Source organism: Convolutriloba macropyga, chromosome 7 (assembly GCF_964194025.1).
Source record: "Convolutriloba macropyga chromosome 7, txConMacr16.3, whole genome shotgun sequence".
Classification (NCBI taxonomy): domain Eukaryota; kingdom Metazoa; phylum Xenacoelomorpha; order Acoela; family Convolutidae; genus Convolutriloba; species Convolutriloba macropyga.
Genome location: NC_134474.1, coordinates 21,458,507 through 21,479,564, shown reverse-complemented (window position 1 = coordinate 21,479,564; position 21,058 = coordinate 21,458,507). Strand labels below are relative to the sequence as shown.

At 36.2% G+C, this 21,058-nt stretch overlaps 2 protein-coding genes across 2 annotated transcripts in view; both read right to left on the bottom strand.

Annotated features, from left to right (window-relative positions):
- LOC142342692 (germ cell-less protein-like 1) overlaps nucleotides 1-21,058 on the bottom strand; it is a 295,739-nt gene that overhangs the window by 58,899 nt on the left and 215,782 nt on the right. Inside the window, exons 2-3 of the mRNA XM_075394185.1 lie at nucleotides 1,694-1,920; nucleotides 831-1,085 (exon numbers count right to left, since the gene is read on the bottom strand). Coding sequence (XP_075250300.1) covers nucleotides 831-1,085; nucleotides 1,694-1,871 — 433 coding nt within the window. The 5' untranslated portion in view covers nucleotides 1,872-1,920. The remainder of the gene's footprint in view (nucleotides 1-830; nucleotides 1,086-1,693; nucleotides 1,921-21,058) is intronic.
- Nucleotides 12,781-15,722, bottom strand: LOC142342690 (Golgi resident protein GCP60-like). Its single transcript, XM_075394183.1, has one exon. It carries the CDS (start codon nucleotides 15,643-15,645, stop codon nucleotides 13,741-13,743), a length of 1,905 nt encoding a protein of 634 aa, XP_075250298.1. The 5' UTR covers nucleotides 15,646-15,722; the 3' UTR covers nucleotides 12,781-13,740.

Genomic DNA, 21,058 nt, shown 5'->3' with positions numbered 1-21,058 from the left:
CTTAGGAACCGGAGAAAATCTCCGGATTTTTGATGTCTGCACCACCAGTCAAATTGGACAGTGTAAAAAATAGGGAAAATTAAAGCCATTTTTTATGAACAAGAAAAATGCTGAATTTTCAAAAAAAATAGCGGAAAATTTTGCTAAAACAGTCGGTTCAAAGTATTCGTGAACTCTCTTCTATCTTTTAACGTAAAACTAATGAGACTCTCGTTAACAATTTTATCATATTTTAGCAAAATTTGATCAAAATTTAAGCAAAATTAACGAAAGTTAATTTTGCTTAAATTAAAACGGAAGTTAGGCTCACGTTCATATTTCTTTAAATCTCCGTAACTCCTCGGAAAAAAGCAAAATTCAAAAAAAAATTAATTTGAAATTCTACGCTTGAAAAGCTTAGCTTTCTAATGATACCGGTCACAATCCTATACGATATATCGATCGGTAAAAATTGACTGAACAAAAAAACCAGTTGAGTATATAGTTCCTCCCCCCACTAAAGTGGGTCGGAACAATAAGCGTCGATATTGAAGATAACTTTCAGGATATTTATTGTAGCAATTAGACTACTAACTCTACTTTAACCAAATTTAACACTTGAATCAATCACGAAAATTTGAACCAATTGATGGAGACAAGAAAATTTTGAACCATTTGAATCAACAAGGATCTCATGTAATTGCATAATTTTCACAATCATCCCCTTCTGAAGTTGTTATCGAAGCCTGATCTAAAATCATCTGACAATCTATTTATTGCGAGAGTTATTGTTATAGCGAACTTCAATTCAAAACGGTAGCTACATTGATATAACGACTGGAATGACCTACCTTGAATGAACAGTTTTTCGTATATATACTGCGCTGTTGAATCCAGCTTCAGCCTCTTCGTATGGGGTGCTCTTCCTCCACTTCCCGCAACATTAATTTGACCTCCATTTGACCCCGAGTGAGCTTGTTGATTGCCACTGTTAGCGTGGACCGAGGAGGGCGATGACGTTAGATTGTGGGAAGAGGCGGGTGAGTCATCCTCGTTGCTGGAGAGATCAACAGTGTCAAGGTCACTTTCGTCTGTCGTAGTATCACCTTAGAAATGTATACAATTAGATCTTCCTGATTTCCCGTAATTTAAGTCCGGATTTCAAGTACGTTAAAACAAACGACCAAATGTTAAAACAAAGCGCGTCAGAAAACTGCAACTAAGATTATTCAGCTATGAAGGCTGGGGTTACATGTCATAGAACGACAGTTTTTATCTCTGAACACGTAAACTGATCTATCTAAAGTGCAGTTTCTAATTTTGTAACACAGTGATCTATTGGTCGATATTGTAAAATTGTCCTATTGCTTCAAAGGGTAGGTAACAGTTTCAATGGCTCTTCATGCAACAAACGTATCATCAGAAGCCAGCACAGGCATAATTTAAAAATATTCTTGAATAGCAGATGCAAGTTTTATCCCTTAGATTAGATAGAAAAACTAAAACTGAAGCTAGTCGCTTACATCTGATCTTTTCAAATGAAATAGCTCGTGTATATACCCATATATTATGAATATCGATGCTTTTTGATAATGGCTAACTTATTCAATGACAGTTCCACAAAAAACAACTACAAACGCAAAGAGCAATGGGGGGATTTTTTAAATGATTTTCATGATAAAAGTATGTGTAAAGCTTCAATGCAACTATCTACCATCAAACGCTACAACAGGTGCCCTTCTAGGTCTCCTCCGCTTTCTGTTCAAACTCCGCCCGGCTCCAATTCGGTTCTCGTCGGATAATCGTGAACCTGGACCACTGCCGAAAGACGATCTGTCAGTCTCATTTACAGCTCCTTCACCAGCTCTGTCGTGTGAAAATACACCACCCATATTGCATAAACTATAGTCCTCTGGCTAAATTATCTCATTCCAAATCCCTGAAGAAGTTGATTTTCCAAATAAAAATACTTCATTTGAAAACGCATTAACTTTTCCACCTACTTAGAAGCAACTAGCTCTAGTTTTTTTCCTTGTTTTTCGCCCAGGTAATTCATATGAAGATCCATTGGTTTGAGAAAAATTTATTTATTGATTTATCAACTTGGTAAAGACTTCATGGTAAAGAAACAAGATGGCTCGTGCTAGACTGAGCACAGAATGTTCCAACATACGTCTCAAGTTTGCCAAAATTGTTTCTGGCGTGAGAGGAAAAACCCTTATTGATACGACCCCCACTTTAGTGGGGAGGGAGGAACTATATACTCAACTGCGTTTTTTTTTGTTCAGTTTTTGTTTTGGCCGACCGATATATTCATCGTAGAGAATTGTGAGTGGTACAATTAAAAAGCCCGTCCAGCGTAGAATACGGAATTAAAAAGATTTTTTTGATTTTCGTGTTTTACAGGGAGTTATCGAGGTTTAAATTTTTGTGAACATTCGACAGTTTTTGTTCACATTTTCAGTAATTTTTGCTAAAATTTGGCACAACTTCGCCAATATAATTCAAAATAAGGTGAAATTTTCAACGGCAAAATGTTGTTGTTACCGTAAGAGATAGAAGAGCGTTGCTGAATTGTTTGATTGAAGTTTTTTTGGCTAAAATTTTTGATAAAATTTTCAAAATTCAAACATTTTTCATCAAAAATGGCACAAAATATGCTTTTTGGGTCCACTTTGTTAAAGTTTGCCAGACTTAGTGACCTAGAAACCTTAACATAGACTCCATAATCTCAAAAAAAGCATTAGTTGCAATTAGACGCCGTATGAAAGTCTTCCGGAATAAAAACTTTGCCGTTTTTACAGATTTAACTCGATAATTATACAAAATGCATTTTTTTTCCAATATTTGAAGAATTCCATTCAACAATTGGTCTAATTCGCAAATAACTTGAACACTTGTTCGGCTTGCTGGGCGCGCGACAAAATCAGGGAGAGGTTTGATAATATCAGGGACTTAGAATCAGAGACTTTTTGGTTTTTATTTTGATGCTGCCTTTTTTCAAAATATTTTGCTTTTTTTTTAATTTTAATTACTGACAATAATTTTTATTCACGGCTCCGTTAATGACAGCTCCAATTTACGTTAATTGGAGTCCAAATGTAGATACAGCTTGTTTTCAGAGAACCAAAGGGCTTTTATGGCTTTGAGGAAGAGTTTTAGTAAAATTTAACTAAATTCTTGTCTTCGCCTTTTGCCTTCAATTGTTATTCTTTTGGCAGTCTAAATTTTAATTTTAACCACTCAACGATCTAAATTTAAGAGGTGCAAGTGAAACTTTTCTATTCATTTGGTTGTTACCTAATGTCTCTTATGTTATTGAATGAATTTGTTTTAAGGAAATTTCTGTAATTTTTTGATTTTGTCGTTTTTTTATATTACTTTAGTCAACAATTTGCTTATTCTCAGTAAGTACAGGTTAATCTTTCCTCCTTATATAATAAAAACTAAATTTGTAACCGATTGTTTTGACAGAAGGTCTCCTTGCTTTTGGTACTATGAGTTTTCATACAAAATTTTCTGATTTTTGTGCATAATTGCCCAATTTTGCTGTTGTTTTTGTTTCTTTTGTAAAATGTCACATTATTTTACAATCTAACTGCAAAAAGCTCGACAGAATGTGAAACTGAACATTTTTTTTTGTTTTTATAACATATGGTCTGAAGGGCTGCGACACCGCTCTCTTCCAGAAATTGTTTTTTATTTTTGACCTTTATTTGTTGTTAATTTTTCTTGTCATATGCCAAATTTTGTATAATTAAAGGTCTCAGTGGCCAAACCTAGATGAACAAGTGAACTTAAATAACTGATATTGGTAAATAACTAATGGCTGTTTTGACTTTCGACATAAATTTCTTAAAAAAAAAGAGTAATAGTATTCTTCAACTTATCCCTTTTTGTTCTGGTTTGCGTTTTTTTTTCGTATTTTACAATGTTGTATCATTTTCGGAAATTAGCCTTATTATTTAGAGCTCTTTTGAATGTTTTGTTCAATCAAACAAAATCATTTTTCTGTTGTTTAAACTTTTGAAATGATGTCTTCAGGGCTTAGACAATTTGTTTCAGAAGAATTATGTGAAATTTAGATACTTTTCAGTTTTTGTGGCTCTTTATGTTGCCATTTTGTGATGGTCTTTTTACAAAAAGATGCTATGATGATCAAAGGAGACGCAAATGAAGATGTTATACTCTCGTGGTTAATATCTTATGGTTAATCGCTGTTAAACTTAATGGCTTCAAAACTGTGGTTTCGTAAAGTTGTTTGTGAAACTTATTAGTTCAGGTTGTATTTAAAGATATTTTATCTTCTTATGATTTAGTCTCGTTAAAAACAGTCGCAATTAGTTTTCCAAGTATTTGCAAGACAAACTGTCTTCTCTTTTAGTCGAAAGCTTTTGTTGGCTATGAATTTTTAAAATATTTCTTTAAAAAAAGAGATGATTTTATTTCTGTTGAGTTGTAGCTAAGCATCTCTATATACAATTCACATCATTTATCTTTTGAATGTAATTTGCTCTCCATAAAGGTTTTATTTTCCTCAATGATCTTTCTTCTTGGAACAACCAGTTTTCATAAAACCAATTTTCGTGATTTTTGCAAATTTGCCCCTTCTTTGTAGGTTTTTATTTTCTTTTCACAGTATCACAATAATGGGCGTCATATGACTTACAAATGTTGTCACCTGCAAAAAGTGCAAACGAAGATTTTTATTGCTTTTAGTGATCAGCTTAATATTAATTGTTCGGGGGGACATCGTTTTCGTGCATAATTTTTCGTGCAAATTTTTCGTTTTTACCTGTATTTGTCGTTCTTTTTGTAGTAGTATGACATATCCTGGATAATGAAAGGCCTCAGTTGCTATCTATTGAGGTATAAAAGACTCTCTCAATGATTTCATTTGATGTGTAATGTTTCTAATCAGTTTGAATTTAATTCTTTTATAAAAAAAAGCAATGTTTTAATAATCTTTTGCCACTGTTGTCAAGTTGCATTGAGGAAAAGTCCCAAATTTTGTTCCAAAAACTACAGGTTAATCTTCTTAGTATAATTTTTATCTAATGCCATTTTGATTTGGTTAATAGTGGTTTTCAAAAAATGGACAAGGAGTTTTGGTCGTAATTAATATTTGTAACAATTTGATTTTTTTTGCCGTCCTTTCTGGTAGTCATATTATGGTTGCCACAGGTCTCATAGGCCCTCTAGAGTAGATTGTTTTGTTTTTTTAGTAGTTTGTTGAACGATATGTTGATATGTTATTTTTTTTAATCTCTTCCTCATTTGGTAGACAATTAAGTGAAAAATGTAGATGAGCAGGGTCGGAACTTAATGTGCGAACGCACATTACCGAGCCTCCTTGTTTTTATATAACTTGAGCAGACATATCGCAAGCATTGTCATATATTACGGAACATAAAGCAGCTCTTCGGAGAATTGAAGTTGGAACAAAACAAAAACAATTGGAAAAGAATTGACAAACTCAAATTTTTTTCTGAATCGAACACGGACAGCAATTAGAAAAGAAAGTGGAAAAAAAGAGTTTAAACGCTAGTCGCAAAAATGACTGATATTTTCTCATCTAAATTTTCTTTTCAATTAACTTCGACAGTTTCCAATTTGTAACAATCTAAATAAAACTCAACAAAACGTATGGAACATTTTTAATTTAATTAGCTCACGCAAATAGATTGTGATTTGATGATTCAATCAATTTTGAGGAAAAAGTACGATTTCAAAGTCAACCAAACATAAGTTAAGACGGATGCAGTGTTTACAAAGGTAAATAACTGGTTTTTTGATCATCGTTTTATAAATTCCCTAAATGTAATCAATTCGGCTAAGTATAGAACTCGTAATAAACTGATGAACTTGAATTGGGCTAGTATTTTGCTAAATTTAGAAAGCCTGCAATTTCTCTAACTAAAAAAATTCCCTCTTCTCGTTAATTGAAGTGAAAACACGTATAGGACTCCTATAATAATTGAATTTAATTGGACTGATAATAAAAAAATACCATTTGATTACCGCAATTTTCAAAATCAAATTGAATCCGAAGTAAGGAGGCTGAAAAAGAAAATCGTTATTTCCTAAAGTTGTTGCCTTTTGTCATATTTTTAAATGTCCCCTAAGAAAACATTTCTGGTAATGAATGTCAAATCCAGACTTAAAAAGATGAACGGTAAGAATGGGGAAGGGATACAAAGTATACCATCAATTTGGGCTACAAATTACAAGGGAAATGTTTTAATTTTCAGAACTTTTTCCTCATTTGAGTTCATTTTTATTTTGAGCCAAGATGTACTTCTGTTCTCTTCAACATTTTTCACACTTTGCACTGAATTACTCGGGTGGTCGCCGGGAGGCAATTGAAAAAACGAAATTCCAATGTCACATGAAGCATCGGTTTTCTCTTTTCTCGCCACATTGTATTTTTCGTTATGCTCGCTGAAAAATTTCATATTTAGTCATTTATATGGACAACTAATCAACTCAATTTTCAAATAAAATAAGTGAAGTGGCTTTGGGTTTAGCGTAGGTCGCATCAGAAATTCATAAAAATAATTTATTAAGTTAACTTTTGATATTTGTTTCTTAGTTGAAAAAAAATACTATAATTTTTTCATACCGTTGCTTTAAAAGAAAACGTCTATGATAAAGAGATCCTAATTTGCAGGAAAATACTTTGGTCCAGAAGCCTCCAAACCAATAAAAGAAAATTTTTAGCACTTGTTTTCCTTTATCTATGGAAAAATTGTTGCATGTAGTTTTTTTGTACATAATGTGTACACCAGCTGTAAATTCGGAGACGGTTGCTGATAAATAAAATTAGAGGAACCAATCAAAAGGCAAAGGTTCAAAAACTAATTTAAGATTTAAATGAAAAAGGAAACAAATCGCTTCTTTTACTTTTTTTAATTAAATTTTACTGTCTTCTAAACATTTTGATTCGCATGTTCAATAAAATTTGTGCTCTTGTTGAATCAAAAATATATTTAAATACAGAACAGTGAAAGCCTAAAATGAAAACAACAAAAAAGAGAAATAGCACGACAATTAAAAACAATAGCTTTTTTTCATGTCCTTGCCTTTCGAATACTTGATTTTCAACAAATTTTCTGGCAATTAAACAAGTTAATATCCTCCTTAATTCCGACCCTATCCCCGAAAACTTCTCATGATTGTTTTTACTGTTTTTTTAAACAGCTCCTTTTTTGCAATAAAATTTGTAGTATTTTATAACAATAAAAACTATACTCTAAAAGCTATGAAATGCTTGAGTTTCTGCTCTACGAGGCGTAAGCAAAACTTGACAGAAAAAAAAGCCGGCCTGGAATATATATTCTCCCATTTTGAAAAAATGTTGGAACAAAAACCAATATTTTTGTTATAAATTGGAAAACATTAACAAAACACAAGTTATAATTGAGCTAAAAGGCAAGTCAGACAGATGCCAAGAAACTCCAGAAATCCAGACCGTATGAAAAATGCGTCTGCACATAAAGTTCCAAGCCCTTTCCTGCAATTTTGTTAAAATAAATTTTTCTCTTATTTTTTGCCTTACTGCAAGATTTTTGCCAAAAGGGTAACTTCTTATAAAATGGTCTGTACTAAAAATTATTTTAAAGCAAAATTTTGACGTTTTGTTTAAAAATGACATCAAATGCATTTTTTATAGCGCAGTCTCTCCTTAACTGATAACAAATTACATTGCAACTTAGCTACGATGCTGGTCAAATTCCAAAATTTAGAGGGCAATTCCGAAAGTAGCATTGGATGTTTCGTTTCTTTTGTAACTTCGAAACGGTTCTTCATATTGTAAAATTTATGCCAACCCGCTGTTGAATTTGTCTCCTCAAGTTTCGGTGAATCGCATATTTACATAATTAGAGACAAGTAAGGCGTAAGGCTGAGAGCTGCTCAGCTAAATAAGGCCCTCCGGGTTTTACCCGTTTTTGAGGATTAATTGTCAGATGCTCAGACGAAATCGGGCAAGAAAAAGATCACACTAAAAAGACCAGAGGACTATTATAATTGCTAAAAATATTCGTTTGACAGCAATTTAACTTACACAAACACTGATCCAATGTATTACATGCTGTTATATACGAATGTGCGAACATTCTGCGCCAGGCACAGAATCATGTGAGCATTTTGTTTCACCCTCTAGTGGCAATTAAGAATTTCTAACGACTGTTTTCATAAGATTGGACAACTTTTTCTATATATTAGGACTCCTTGAGCTTTATGCTGATTCTAATTTTTCGCAGTTATAATGTAGCGCAAATGACGACCGCTTGTTTCGCCAAAATCGGATTGTAACAGCCAAGTTCAATATCTCTGACGCATTTTCGCGAGTTTGTAGTTGTTATACGACTAGATTTAGACATTTCTGCAAAGTTCTCTATGCTTTGCGACATGCTATAATCAACCCAGAAAAAAATCACTTTTTTTGTTCCAAATGTGGTTCCCTTCAAAAATACCGAGCAACTTCAGGATTTGAAGCTTGAAACAAATCTTGAACAGCAGACTTAATGATAATTGGAGTTCCTTTAATCAGTCCTTTGTCCGTCATAGGTTTGAGACGAGTCAACTAATTCATAAGCACGAAACACATTATTCGATTAAAATCTATAATTGCAATTGTTAAAATTTCAACATAATTAATCACTGAAGAATCACTTCAATATTTGTCAATATTTCAATCACTCATCGCAACTGAACAATTTCAAAGTAAAAATCTGCAAATTTCCCAGATAAATTAGACAGAAACAACAAACCGCATCGAAGTATCAATATAAATATTATACTAATCGAGAAACAAATTTCATTATTCGATACACAAAATACATCAATTTAGAAGCCAATAAAGGAAACAACAAAAATTTTCACCGTTGCAGGTTCATCGTCTCTAGAGCGCCTTCAAAATTTTACACTTGCCATCTTTTCACACACTCCATGGTTTTAAGGGCTAAACAATTAAACAGGAAACAAACACAACGCTCAGAAAGTACACTAAACAAATTAACGATTCAGAAAAAGGCAAATTAATTCACAAATTGCGATTTAGCACTGATGAAAGTTCAATTTTGCTCATTGGCTTTTATAGAATTTTTGAAGCTGCTATTATTGATCAAATTAACATTTCGAGCAGCAAAACCAATGGATTCTTGATTAAAATGCAAAAACAACAAGAAATACTGCACTGAAACAAAGCAAACAAAACAATTAGAGATATAGCATTCGTGTTTGCAAAAGTCAGTTCATAAAGTACGAAACATTCCATTAAAAAGAAATTCATAGTGGTTTCATGATACACGATACGAAAAAATGGTAAACCGTAATCAGATATCTAAATAAAGATTATTTGTGACACATGATAACATCTACCAAGAATACGATAGGAAAATGTTTATAGCATCACCGCCTATTCAGTTCAGACAGAAAAAGAAAAGAATTTATTCACTGCTTCCCATTTCCCTCTCTGACCAAGTCCCTTGCAAAACACTAATATACTATGAGGATACTATACAATCAGAACTCGTGGACGGGTCTTATTGTAGCTATAACAGTTATAATAGCTGCACTGCTAATATAGCAGTTCATAACTAATATCACCTAATCATTGTTAAGTAAATCCGGAAAAATAGGGTAAAAATCTAAGGTTAGTGGTACTTCAGAGAGCTAGGAAACAGCTCCAATAATTCAAAAACCAAATCACGACTATCACGAATAATTTAGTAGATAACATGGCAAAACTTACCGTTCAACAAAGATCATAATCAATATGAATCAGGTTTAATTTATACAATTTCAATTAAATCACATTACACAGAACATCGAATTAAAAGCTAAAAAGGGAGATAAAATCTAGAATCACTCGCCTCTCGTCTAAATCTGTGACGTACGGAACAATATTGGTCAGTAACCATTCTTTATACAAATTAGTCATGCATCCCTCATTTGCGCCGGCATCCTTTCCCAGAAGTTGATCAACCATCGGCTGGTTGCAAATCAGACACTGTACGCTGAAAGGAACCCGGTTAAAGAGGTACATTTTAGCCCGGTCTCTCACTTCGTTCAACATGCAATCACGACAAACGTTGCAGTATTTGTTACAAAATGGCATCCGGGGTACCATCGCGCTTTCAGTAGATTTGTGCTCGTTGCAAGCGAAGCAGAACAAAGTCACTTCTTTATCAGACGTTTCGCTCTGTGCTCCGACCTCAGGAAACACAAAAACCGAACCATTTGATAATCTTCGATTCTGAATAAATTCGTCGTACGACTTGCGCAGCCGATTTTCATATTCAGTTTTGTAAGCATCGCTGAAATGCGCTTCAACTTTCTGGCGAAACTCAGCTACTTCTTCCTGACGGAAACCGCAGAAGACAATCAAACTTTGCTCTAGCCAATGTGTCAAACTTTCCTTGTCCGTTCCTCGTTGTATCATAATTTTTGAATAACTATTGAAAACAACATTCAATGATTTCCGTCGCTTGTCGTCTCCAATTTTATTTTTAATGAAAAACGCCTCAGACAAATTCCATTCGTTTTTGCTCTCATATTGTTGTTTTAATGACTGATTCAAAAAATCTTTGACTACCTTTTTGTTAACTTCTTTATTTTTTTCGGTCTCAATAGGGCATAATTCATCTTCGTTTTTGTAAAGCACCAACTCCGTGCTTTTATTATTATTTTGATCAGGTTCACTATTCCGTTGTTTTTCGATTTCTGCTTTGATGAACTCAGGGACTTCTCCCCAATCAAGCCAACTCCATTTTGACTTCTCGGCGAAACGTTTTTCTTTCAACGGCGAAGACTCATAACTTGGTTCCAGTTCCGAACACTCATTTGCATCTCCAAACCATTTCGAATTGAGAAGCGATTTCTCATCAAGAAATTGGTCCTGATAATTTGTTGCTCCTTGCGATTCTTGATCCAAACTCAATCCAAAATTATTATCACTATTTGAAATTGAATCAATCGAAAAGTCTAATTTTCTAGCGCAAGCAAAAGCAGACACAAAGTTAGTCTCTGAATCCTTCCCATTTGAGCTTTTATCGTGTGCCCGAGGACTATCACTGTGAACACTCACAAGACTCAGTTCGTCAATACTGTCCTGCTTGTAGCATTCACTTTCACAGAAAGCATTGCGCCGTACCAAGCGTTTTTCGTTCATAAGAGGAGGTCTATCTTTCGGTCTCACAGCCGGAGTCTCCATGTCGGCTGCCTTCTCAAAGTCGTCCATATCTTCTTCAGTTGCCAAACTGCAAGGTCGCTTTCCTTCGAATTTCTTCTCCAATGTGGGTAACCCACGATGCTCAACACCAGGTACGCAGTTTTGGCGACCCTTCGGACGATCAGGCGACAAGACATCCTCTTCTCCGTACCCGCTCAGGTCGTCGTCGATCTCATAGCTCCTATTCAAGGCCGAAACAGCTAATCTGCGCTTGATGTCTGAGCTACGCTCCACGAACAACTTTCGAGGCTGAAGTGTGTTATAAGCATCATGCTCTGACGCTATTCTGGAACTCTTTTTGCTTATCACGACATTCTTGCCTGTCTTCAAATCCATCGGAGAATAAAATACACCTTTCCATGGACTTCCGTGTTCGTTGTCAGTCAACCCGTTAGAATCGATTGCTTCAAAGGATGCCTCAGTTTCGGTATCTGCAGGCGGCGATGGGCATTGGCCTCTTGAGGCGTCCCGAAACCTCACAGACGATGTCCTTTTTGCTTTGTCTCGACCAGGGAAATGGCTCCTTTTACACGGTGGCGTATTATCAGCATTGTAACTCCCATGCTCTACGGCGTTATTAATAGTATCATTTTCTACGACATCCGAAATTGAACAAACAGATGATGTAACCGTTTTCCTGCTTTCACAAACTTCAGAAAGTAAAGATTCAGATTCAAGACCCATTGTTCAGTATAATCGCAGAAATAAAGAGAGACAACACAATTCTGAAAACCATGTTACAGTTATTTTTACTGATCAAAAATAAATTTGATTACTGAATCCTGGACAGCCCAAGTAAGCAATTCACTCTTCAGTTATTTAGTAAAAAATAGAAGCGTAGCATTTCTTGCAGCATAAAACCTGGCATTCAATGAACTTTTTGTTAAATTTTCGGCCCCTTACTCAGCCGCCCTAATTTAGCTGCACAATCTAAATTTGCAATAAAAGTTTCTCTAAATCACAGAATTTGTTGAAAAGCATAGCACTTCAGAACTTTTGTAGATTGAGAACTCATTAGTACGTGGCTAGATATCGCAAAGTTATCTGCAGCGACACCACCTCTGTAACACCGACCAGCAGAAGCGTAAAGCAGCAAAACTTTCAACAATTTCTAAATACCGGGCAGGAATTTGATGTATTTTTATCCATTGTTTCTTATAGTTAGAACATATCCTCCTCAGGACAAGAGGGTGAAGGCGACAAGAACGGAAAGTTCAACAAAATAAACAGATATATCTCGAAAAATATCTGATGTTAAACAACGTTGAAGCTTCAAAGACCGCCGCACATCGATGACATTCCATAGGATACTGATTCCCGGAATTAATTAACTTGATATCCACAGTTTATACCTCACCAAAAAATTTATATAGATTAAAGGACATTTAAAGCACATTGGGAAAAAACTGATTCGAATAACAATTAATTTTCCACCATCGCATTTTAGAATTAAAACGGTTCTTAAGATCCAAAAATTATTTTTTTCCTTCATGCTTAAGGAAGCCTGGCTTAAGAAGCACTAGACGCACGATGACAGCGACTCCAATTGATGACTCAAAGAAAACTTTTACAGATGCAATTTCAATTATATTGTAAAGGGGACTCAAAACGCCAATAGGGAAAGATATAACTTTTGAAAGCACCAATTTGCATAAACTAAACAATAAATCTGCGCCATAATTTGTGAATACGAAATATATTCATCCTGAAACCATTATGCCCGTATTTAGGACCAATAATAAATTTTCATGACCGAAGGTGATAAATAATGTAACGCATAGGGGGAGTGCCAGTGAGTGAGGGATCTATTCCTGCAGAAAAAGTTGCTTACCGGAGCTTCCAAACTTGAGCAGAAACCCGGTTTTCTAGTATGATTAACTAGTTGCGCCCTGCTTTCTGTTCGAACAGAGTTTGTGTTCAAAAACAGCAGACGAGTGAATGAACATAGCTGTTACCAAATCCTTGCATACAAAGTCACTCGTAGAAATACGTCAAATTTTAGGATACCATCTTATTAACGAGTGTCAAGCCATGGGCTGCAATTTAAGTCGAGGGCGGACGCCAATGTCTGAATGAGCAAATATGGTTAGAATGTAACTCGAAGTTTTTTGCGTGCAGGCTTACTCCTCGAAAAAAATTACACGGATCCAGAAACGGAATCAATAATAAGTTTCAATATAGAATTCGGCATCTATCAAAATAACCAAGTTACGAGATTTTGAAGTGCAATTTGTCAGGTGATCATACAAATTATTACTACAATTCTGACCAGTATCCTGACGACCAAATATAACAAAATGAGGATAACCATTACTTATTCAAACTTTAATCTATAATACAACTTACTTTACAACTCAAAATGGGGGAAACAACATTAAAGTGGAAATTAAAATTGAAATATAAGTTCAAAATTCCATGAATTGCGTCAAAACTCGACCTTATCCGATCCAGAGCCATGATAAAGGAAGATTGCATATTGCGTACGGAGTAGTTATTAGTTATAAACAGGAAGGTTATTAAATCAACTATTTGGTGTAATAAACTCGGTAGTAGAGCGTTTTCCCTCTGAACAGGGAGAAGGTATTGTCGAATTTCAGAAGATAACAACCTTGACCAGGATATTCGTGGCTTCCCGCTTGAACCTCCATATGACTGTCGCGTCTGAATATTGGAGCAATAACGTCTAGAGCGGGTTTATCGCCGTCTGAGTCAAAGTGTTGCATTTTCTCGACGTCGTTCGGGTTCCCAGAATCCACAACTTCGTCATCTTCATCTTCGTCGGGTTCTTCGGCTGTAATCGTGATCTCATTGGTTGGTGAGATTGTCCATTCAAAGTGCAAACCAAACCCGATGTCATAATGATCAGTCGCAAACTCCCAAAATAGGAAAGAGCCATCTTCGTGAGTCGGAACCCGAATTGTAACGAGTTCACCTCGGCCGACTCGAATGACGAGGTTGCTGTCTTTTTTAACAAGGTCTTTAAACTCCTTCATGTTCTTGTTAGTCCACATAGACGGGTTCGCGACTAATAAATTGTCAGCAGTTGGTGATCCTAGCGCCTTCTCCGGATCGCTCGAATCTTTTCCAGTTTTCTGCGAAGAATCTTTCGGTTTTTCATCGGTGGTTTTTGCATTCGTAGTCGGATTCTCCGCACCCTGGTCTTTAGTTGATTTCGTCTCCTTCTCAAAACTCAGTTTACTTGCAGCACTCAGCTGCGTGAAGTTTTCTTCGGACGAGTTAGAGGTCATTGAGACGTTTTGCTGCGTAGGCGTTTGGGCGAGAGTAGCTGCAGGGTTGTTTACGTTGATGCTTTGATTCTGAGCTGCAGCCGCTTTCAAATGGGCAATTTGCTGGAAGTAAATATGTTGCATATACTGTTGAAAATGCTGCTCCTGAAGCTCGCTGATCAACTTTTCCTGCTCCTTTTCGTCCTGAGGATAACGAGATACTGCGTATTGTTTGAACTGTTGAAATGTCTGTGTGTTCAGAACATTTTTAATTAACGCCTTTTGCTGCTCTATCTGGTTTATATGGGACAAATTGTCGCTATTTGGGATTGTTGCTGTTCCGCTAGTAGCACTACTCAGAACAGCATTCGTAGGAGGATAGTCGTAAGCCACTGCGTTGGTAGCAGCCGTATTGGGGGCACTTTTTGTTGGGATTGAATGGTGGGAATTTTGCGATTGTAAAGCACTGTTTTGAGAAGCGACGCTGTTATTTCCTTCTTTCCTCTCTCCAATTGTAGTATTTTTCCCATCAATATTTCCAACACTATTGCTACTGCTTTTACTTTGCTGCTCCGTATTTGCGGAAATATATTCACCATTTTTTGTTTCTTTACCACTCTTTTCAGGCATTAAAGCGTTACCGTCTTTCGAGTTTGATTGTGTAACATTGGATGTGCTCAAGCCACCAGCACTGCCGCCTGCTTTCCCGACCTCGTTTGTATTTCCATGCCCTTCTTTTCCATTAGTGTAATCACCAATTTCATTTCCATCGCTATTCCCACAAATCCCAGGAGCTCCTGAATCGTACAGGGAAGAATCTAGCAAGCTTCCGTTTTCCCTCTTTCGTTTCTCAGCCTCTATTTTTAAATGCGCTTTGTACCAAGGCTCAAACAGTGCACAAACGTCCCTTAATTCCTTAACAAACGCCATCATTGCGTCTTCCTTGGCTAAATTTCCCAATTTTTGCCATGCAGCTTTCCGGTCATTGCCAACCAGATTGAAATAGCTGGTATCCATGGAGCTATCTTGAGATCCATCCATGCGCTCAGGATCGTAGGGACCTTTGGCAACTTGCTTAGAAAGCGCAATAAATCTCAACTTCTCATCGTAACCAAGTTTGAAAGCTTTGCCTTCGTTTGATCTGTAGAAAGCTTTGGCACAGTGGTATTCGAATGAAAGATCGCTGCTTAGATTGTCTGACATTTTTACAAGCTTTCGGTTAATTAACTATCTTTCATGCAATCTAAAAATAACCAAGTTTAGGAATTACCACGCAGTAGATATGGTTACATAATATGATTAACTGAGATATAACCTTCCACTTCTTGCAGACAAATCTATGGAAAAAAAGCATAGTTGGCAAATTGGTTCATAAAATAGACTGGTGTAATTAAGATTGATGGAAAAAGAATTGTCACCAGAGCTGCTTTTTGCGAGATATAGTCAAATTTGAATAAATAATCCGAACTGCAATTATATCCATGTTCTCAACAACAAATTTTTACTGGAAACATAGCCAGCAGATAACCGGCTAACATACAAGAACATAACCGACTAAAGTCGGTCGAATTGCTCTCAAACGACCAGCGAGCGGTTGGCTTTGATAGTAGCCAGCTGGGACTTAAGGATGCTAGCATAAGGGGCGGGGGGGGGGGGGTTGAGTGGTTTGGGAGGAGGGGTATCAAGCGAAGTGAGAGGGGGGAGGGTTGGGATGACTGGACGAAGGGGGTTCCAATTGTCAGCTGGAGGATAGACGGGAGGAGTGTTGGGGGAGGGGGACCGAGGAGTCACACTTTTCGCATAAAAAACACGGGACTAAATATAATTGCTACAAACTTTGGGAGCAATTAAAAACTGTTGAGACTCCTAAAAAAACTCAAATAAGGTCCAAAAAGACCAACATTTTGCTATGCAAAAAAATTGAATCCTTTCATTTTCAATTATAACAACCTGAAGTTTCAAACCAAATTCCAATGGTGTGATTAAGTACTAGAGTCCTATATTCTAGCTTTGGCAAACCTTAGGAGTTTATGAGCTCATCCCCTCAATATGAATTCAAAAAAGAAAGTAGTTGTTGTTTTAAAGAGTCTACAGGATTGTGTGCCCTCAAATCACCTTCAATTAGCGCGAAATAGTGTCAGCTTACCTGAAGCTGTCTGAATTGAGTACGCAAAAAAAATGACAAAAAAATGACTACAGTGGGATGAATTGCTCTCCAACGACCGGCGATGGGTTCGCTTAGATTGTAGCTAGCTCAAGCAGAGGAAGGCTAGCCTCAGAAGCCAAGAATAAAAGCTGGGTTGGGTGGTACGGACGGGGTAAATGAGAGAAGGAAGCGGTCCAAGATCGACCGTTAAACCACGAATATCTGCCTTCTCAAGGGCGTCTTAGCAGCTTCGCTGAAACGTACTCTTACGATCTTAGCAAAGCTACAAGGGAACCACTCATAGACTTAATGCCCTCAGGCTTTACCAGATTATCCCGTTTTTGAAGACTGAAATCAAGCCAAGAATGTTTAAGCTAAAATTTCGAAACGCTCAAGCCAATATTTTGCATATAAAAAAGATGTACACAATTACAATTTCTGCTTCAAACTTCGCTCGAGAGCAAAATTCATTGAGAGAGGAATGTTATGCGTGACCAGAACCGATTCACGCGAACGAACACAAAACCGGCTAAAAAGTGTACGAATTTAATCACACACGCAACTATATAATCACACACGCAAATATAATTGCATGAGTGAATGATCGAATACTGAGTTGAATTGACCGTGACGTCACGGGTTGAAACAAAATTGGCGCAATTAAAAGCCAAAAGAAGACTAATAATAGCTCCGCTCAGCTATCGCTATCATATCTGCCAGCAAACAATTTCATATTATTCAGTCAACAAACCTACTCAGACGCCTTCTTAATATTCCTCTCATTGTCTGATAGAAACAAAAAAACTTACACACCCCAGTTTCAAATTTTTGTTTTACTTAATTTAAAGTTTGAGACTAAATTTTGGAAGCCTCCCTTTTTCAGGAACCAGAGCAATTAATACGTTTAGTGCAACGTTTTCAAGATTCTTGACCACTGAAAAAATGTGCTTGAGTTTGCTTCGTTTTGAGCATTGTCAGCTTTTTGCACAGTTGAAATAAAAAACAGTTAAAACATGTTGTTTTGCATTTCGGCTTTATTTTTATTCAAGAATTAGAGTTTCGTTCCAAGAATTGGGCCTCAAACGATGTATGTGTTGTTAAATTATCATGCATGCAGACTCGAAAATTTCGATTCGTTTCGTATAAAGCTTAATATTAAGAATCATTCAGCTTCATATTTCCTGAGTTTTCAAAAAATTTCAAAGCAACCTGCCTTGAGGCTCCTTAGGATTACTCTAAGAGGTCTGCTCAGTCTACATAAGTAGTTCGCAATTTTTTGAAATGAAGCGTGGAACTTGACTGAAACTTGCACCATGACAGAAGCAAAGAAACATAGCCGGCAGATTGCTGAAAATAGCCGTGATAGACGCTTGTGGCCTTCCATGGAATTGAAACAATTAAAGAAATGAGATCAACAGATTGACCACCAGTCCTTTAATAGACCACTAGACTTTTTGCGTCAGATTCGGACTGTCATTTTTATGAGACACATACACTCCATGGGCACTACTTTGATGCACAACGTTGATCTTAAACTGGTAAACGTTCAAAAAATTAAAAGTTCAATAAATGACCTAACAGCAGAAGAGATGACGCCAAGCACACATTTTAACTGCAAAGCAGTAGAAGTCAGTAAAATTGAAAAAATCAATGGTCGAAAGAATTATCGATTGAGACGACAAATTAAAAAAACATCGCAGGACAAGTCCTGAAATACAATTCAAAGAATTTTCAGTGACTAAACCAAAACTAGACCTGAAACGGACTATGAGTGAAATGGAAAAACCATTTCCAAAAAAAACCAGATAAAAAAATTTAGAAAAAAACTGAAAATCAATGTTAAAATGCCGCATGTGAACAAAAAACCACTAGCGAGAAAGCGAATTTTTGTTCAAACACCGTGTTCTCACTCTACTTTAAAAATAGAGTGAAAAAATTTCACGTCGCAACACCACTCGCTTTTTCGCTCCACTTCCTTATTTGGCGTAACCAAAATCACTACTCCAATTTGACTTCAAAAATCATGAAAATGTTCATTTTATCGTTTTTATTTTAGCAACAAGCTTTACTTCGGAGTGAGAACATAGCGATCACTCAAAAATGAACGAAAGCGTGAGAAAGTCACTTGACACGTCAAAGAATGTTCTAGAAGAAAAGCGCAAAAACGTTCACATAAAAATTTTGCATAAAAAAGGACCAACACGTTTACACGAATTGCTATGAACTTCGTGCAAGAGCAATTAAAAAACCACGATGTCCCCAATAATAGCCGCTATCGCTTTGCGGCTATTAAACAATAAAAATAGTGCTCGTTCTAATTTTTTTGCTGCTTTTTACTCCCTGCAAAATTGAGCAGTGTGCCCCCATCAGAACGCTGTGCTTTCGTTGTCACTTGCTTTCATATACTCGTTAGCAATATAATTTTGGTCAGATAAAATTTATCCTCAGAAACTTCTGAGGAAAAAAACGCATAATTTTTTCTTTAACACCTGTGGAATTTTCAATTACCTCCATGTAAATAATAAAAGAAATTTGATAACTTGAAGTATGCTTTGAAAACAAAACTCAAAACAACATTTAATCCTTCAGTAAACAGGGCCGTCATCGTCGCCCCCATCGCCTCCTAAGTCATCGCCCATCAAGTACTCTTCCCCATTGTCAAAGTAGTTCACCTCGTAATCATTCGCTTCTTCGTCATCCTCCTCGGCTTCTTCCACATCTGATTCCAGAGCCCGTTCTCGTCTTTGTTGCTCGGCTAACTTTTTTTCATCAGCCTCGTCGTCGTCATCCGTGTCATTTTCTGCCAGATTTTCTTCTGTGTTAGGCTGTTTCGATTCGCTTTCTCCAAGTTCATTCAGACGCTCTTCAACATTGCGTCGTTTGCTAAGAGCAGCTTTTGTTGGCTTTGCCCGTTTTCTAGTACGAAGTTCTAAGGGCAGCAGTACCTAAAGCAACAAATTAGCTTTTCATAGTTTTAAATTTCACAAGCTCAAATTTTGAACTAACCAGTACCAATGAATAATCAAACATAAACCAACTAACATCGGACGAATTCCTGTCAAACGACTGTCGGTCAATCAATTTAGAAGGAGACATAAGATACAGAAATTTTTGATGCAAAAACTTCTCTCACACTTCTCTTAATTTAGCAACAGACGTGATTTCTGAATGCTCGCAATTGAAATAAATCACTCAGCAATCATAAAGTCAAGAGTGAAAATGTTAGCCGAGAAGTGCAATCGAAAAAATGTTCTAAAAGTAAATGACCGAACAAAATTTTTGCGTAAAAAGACACCCGTTTACAATGATTGCTTCAAACTTCGTTGGAGCGCAATTGAAGACAAGCCTATTATCCAGCTCATTATTTTCAATAATAACTCAAAGACTTCATCAAATAACGATGTCTTTCTAATTTTAAAACAATCTGAGGGTAAAGGCGTTTATATATACATTTTCCAAAATGCCAAACAGTGCTACCAAATAAATCATTTGAAAGAAAACATTGCCAAATAAAATTTTGAGTTTTGAAATCAATATTTATGAGTTTAAAAATCAATTGTCATTTTGAGTTTAAAAATCAATATTTATTTATTGATTTCAGACGACTGCCTCCAGATTTTGACAACTGCTATCCGCGCAATGAAAGCGCTGTATAGAACTCCGCAAAAAGCGCAAAGCTGACTTTGGCCCTTGTGATTTTCATCATTTCGGAACATCAATGCGCTTTCTTACTGAATATAGTTGTAAGTAAGAAATTTAGACGTTGAAGGACCCCTACCTCTAATTCAACGGAAGAACAAGGGACAGAAAATATTGTCGTTAAAATTCCCTGCATGGTAGTCGATTGATGATTATAGGAGTCCGGTACACATTGGCTCTGTGCAAAAGGATTGTACAAATTTCTACAAAGTCTTTCAGAAGCTCATTTCAGAGAATCCGTTTGCTTTGATAGCAAGTAGAGAACATCAGCAGTACATTTACTTCATGCCGTGGTAACTTGCAACGCCTGATGACGGCTCCAAAGAGGAGCAGTCAAACAGAACGAAGTTTTCCACTAAGTAGATCTAACGAGAGTGCCTGTTTAATAGCTGTAATATTTAGTACAGCTACTCATAGGCATATTTCTCTTTAAAATTTTGACATAAATTTTCCTGCTTAACTCGATGAATCTTTCCTGTACAAATTCTGTACCTACACTAGTTTTCTCAAAATACATTGCAAATATTGATTCAAAGTCACATTCTACATAATAATTGCTATTTTTCATATCTATTGTTCGGCATTCTGCTGTTTGTCTCTCTCACCTTCGCTATTGATGCTTCAATTTTTACCAATGTCATGATTTATATAAGAGTTGACTTGCCTTCCCGAGTTGAAAGACAAAACTCTTAGGGGGAGGGGCTTTCTTTTAAGCGACCTTTTTTATTATAAACATAAACCGACCAATGTCGGAAGAATTGCTCTCGAACG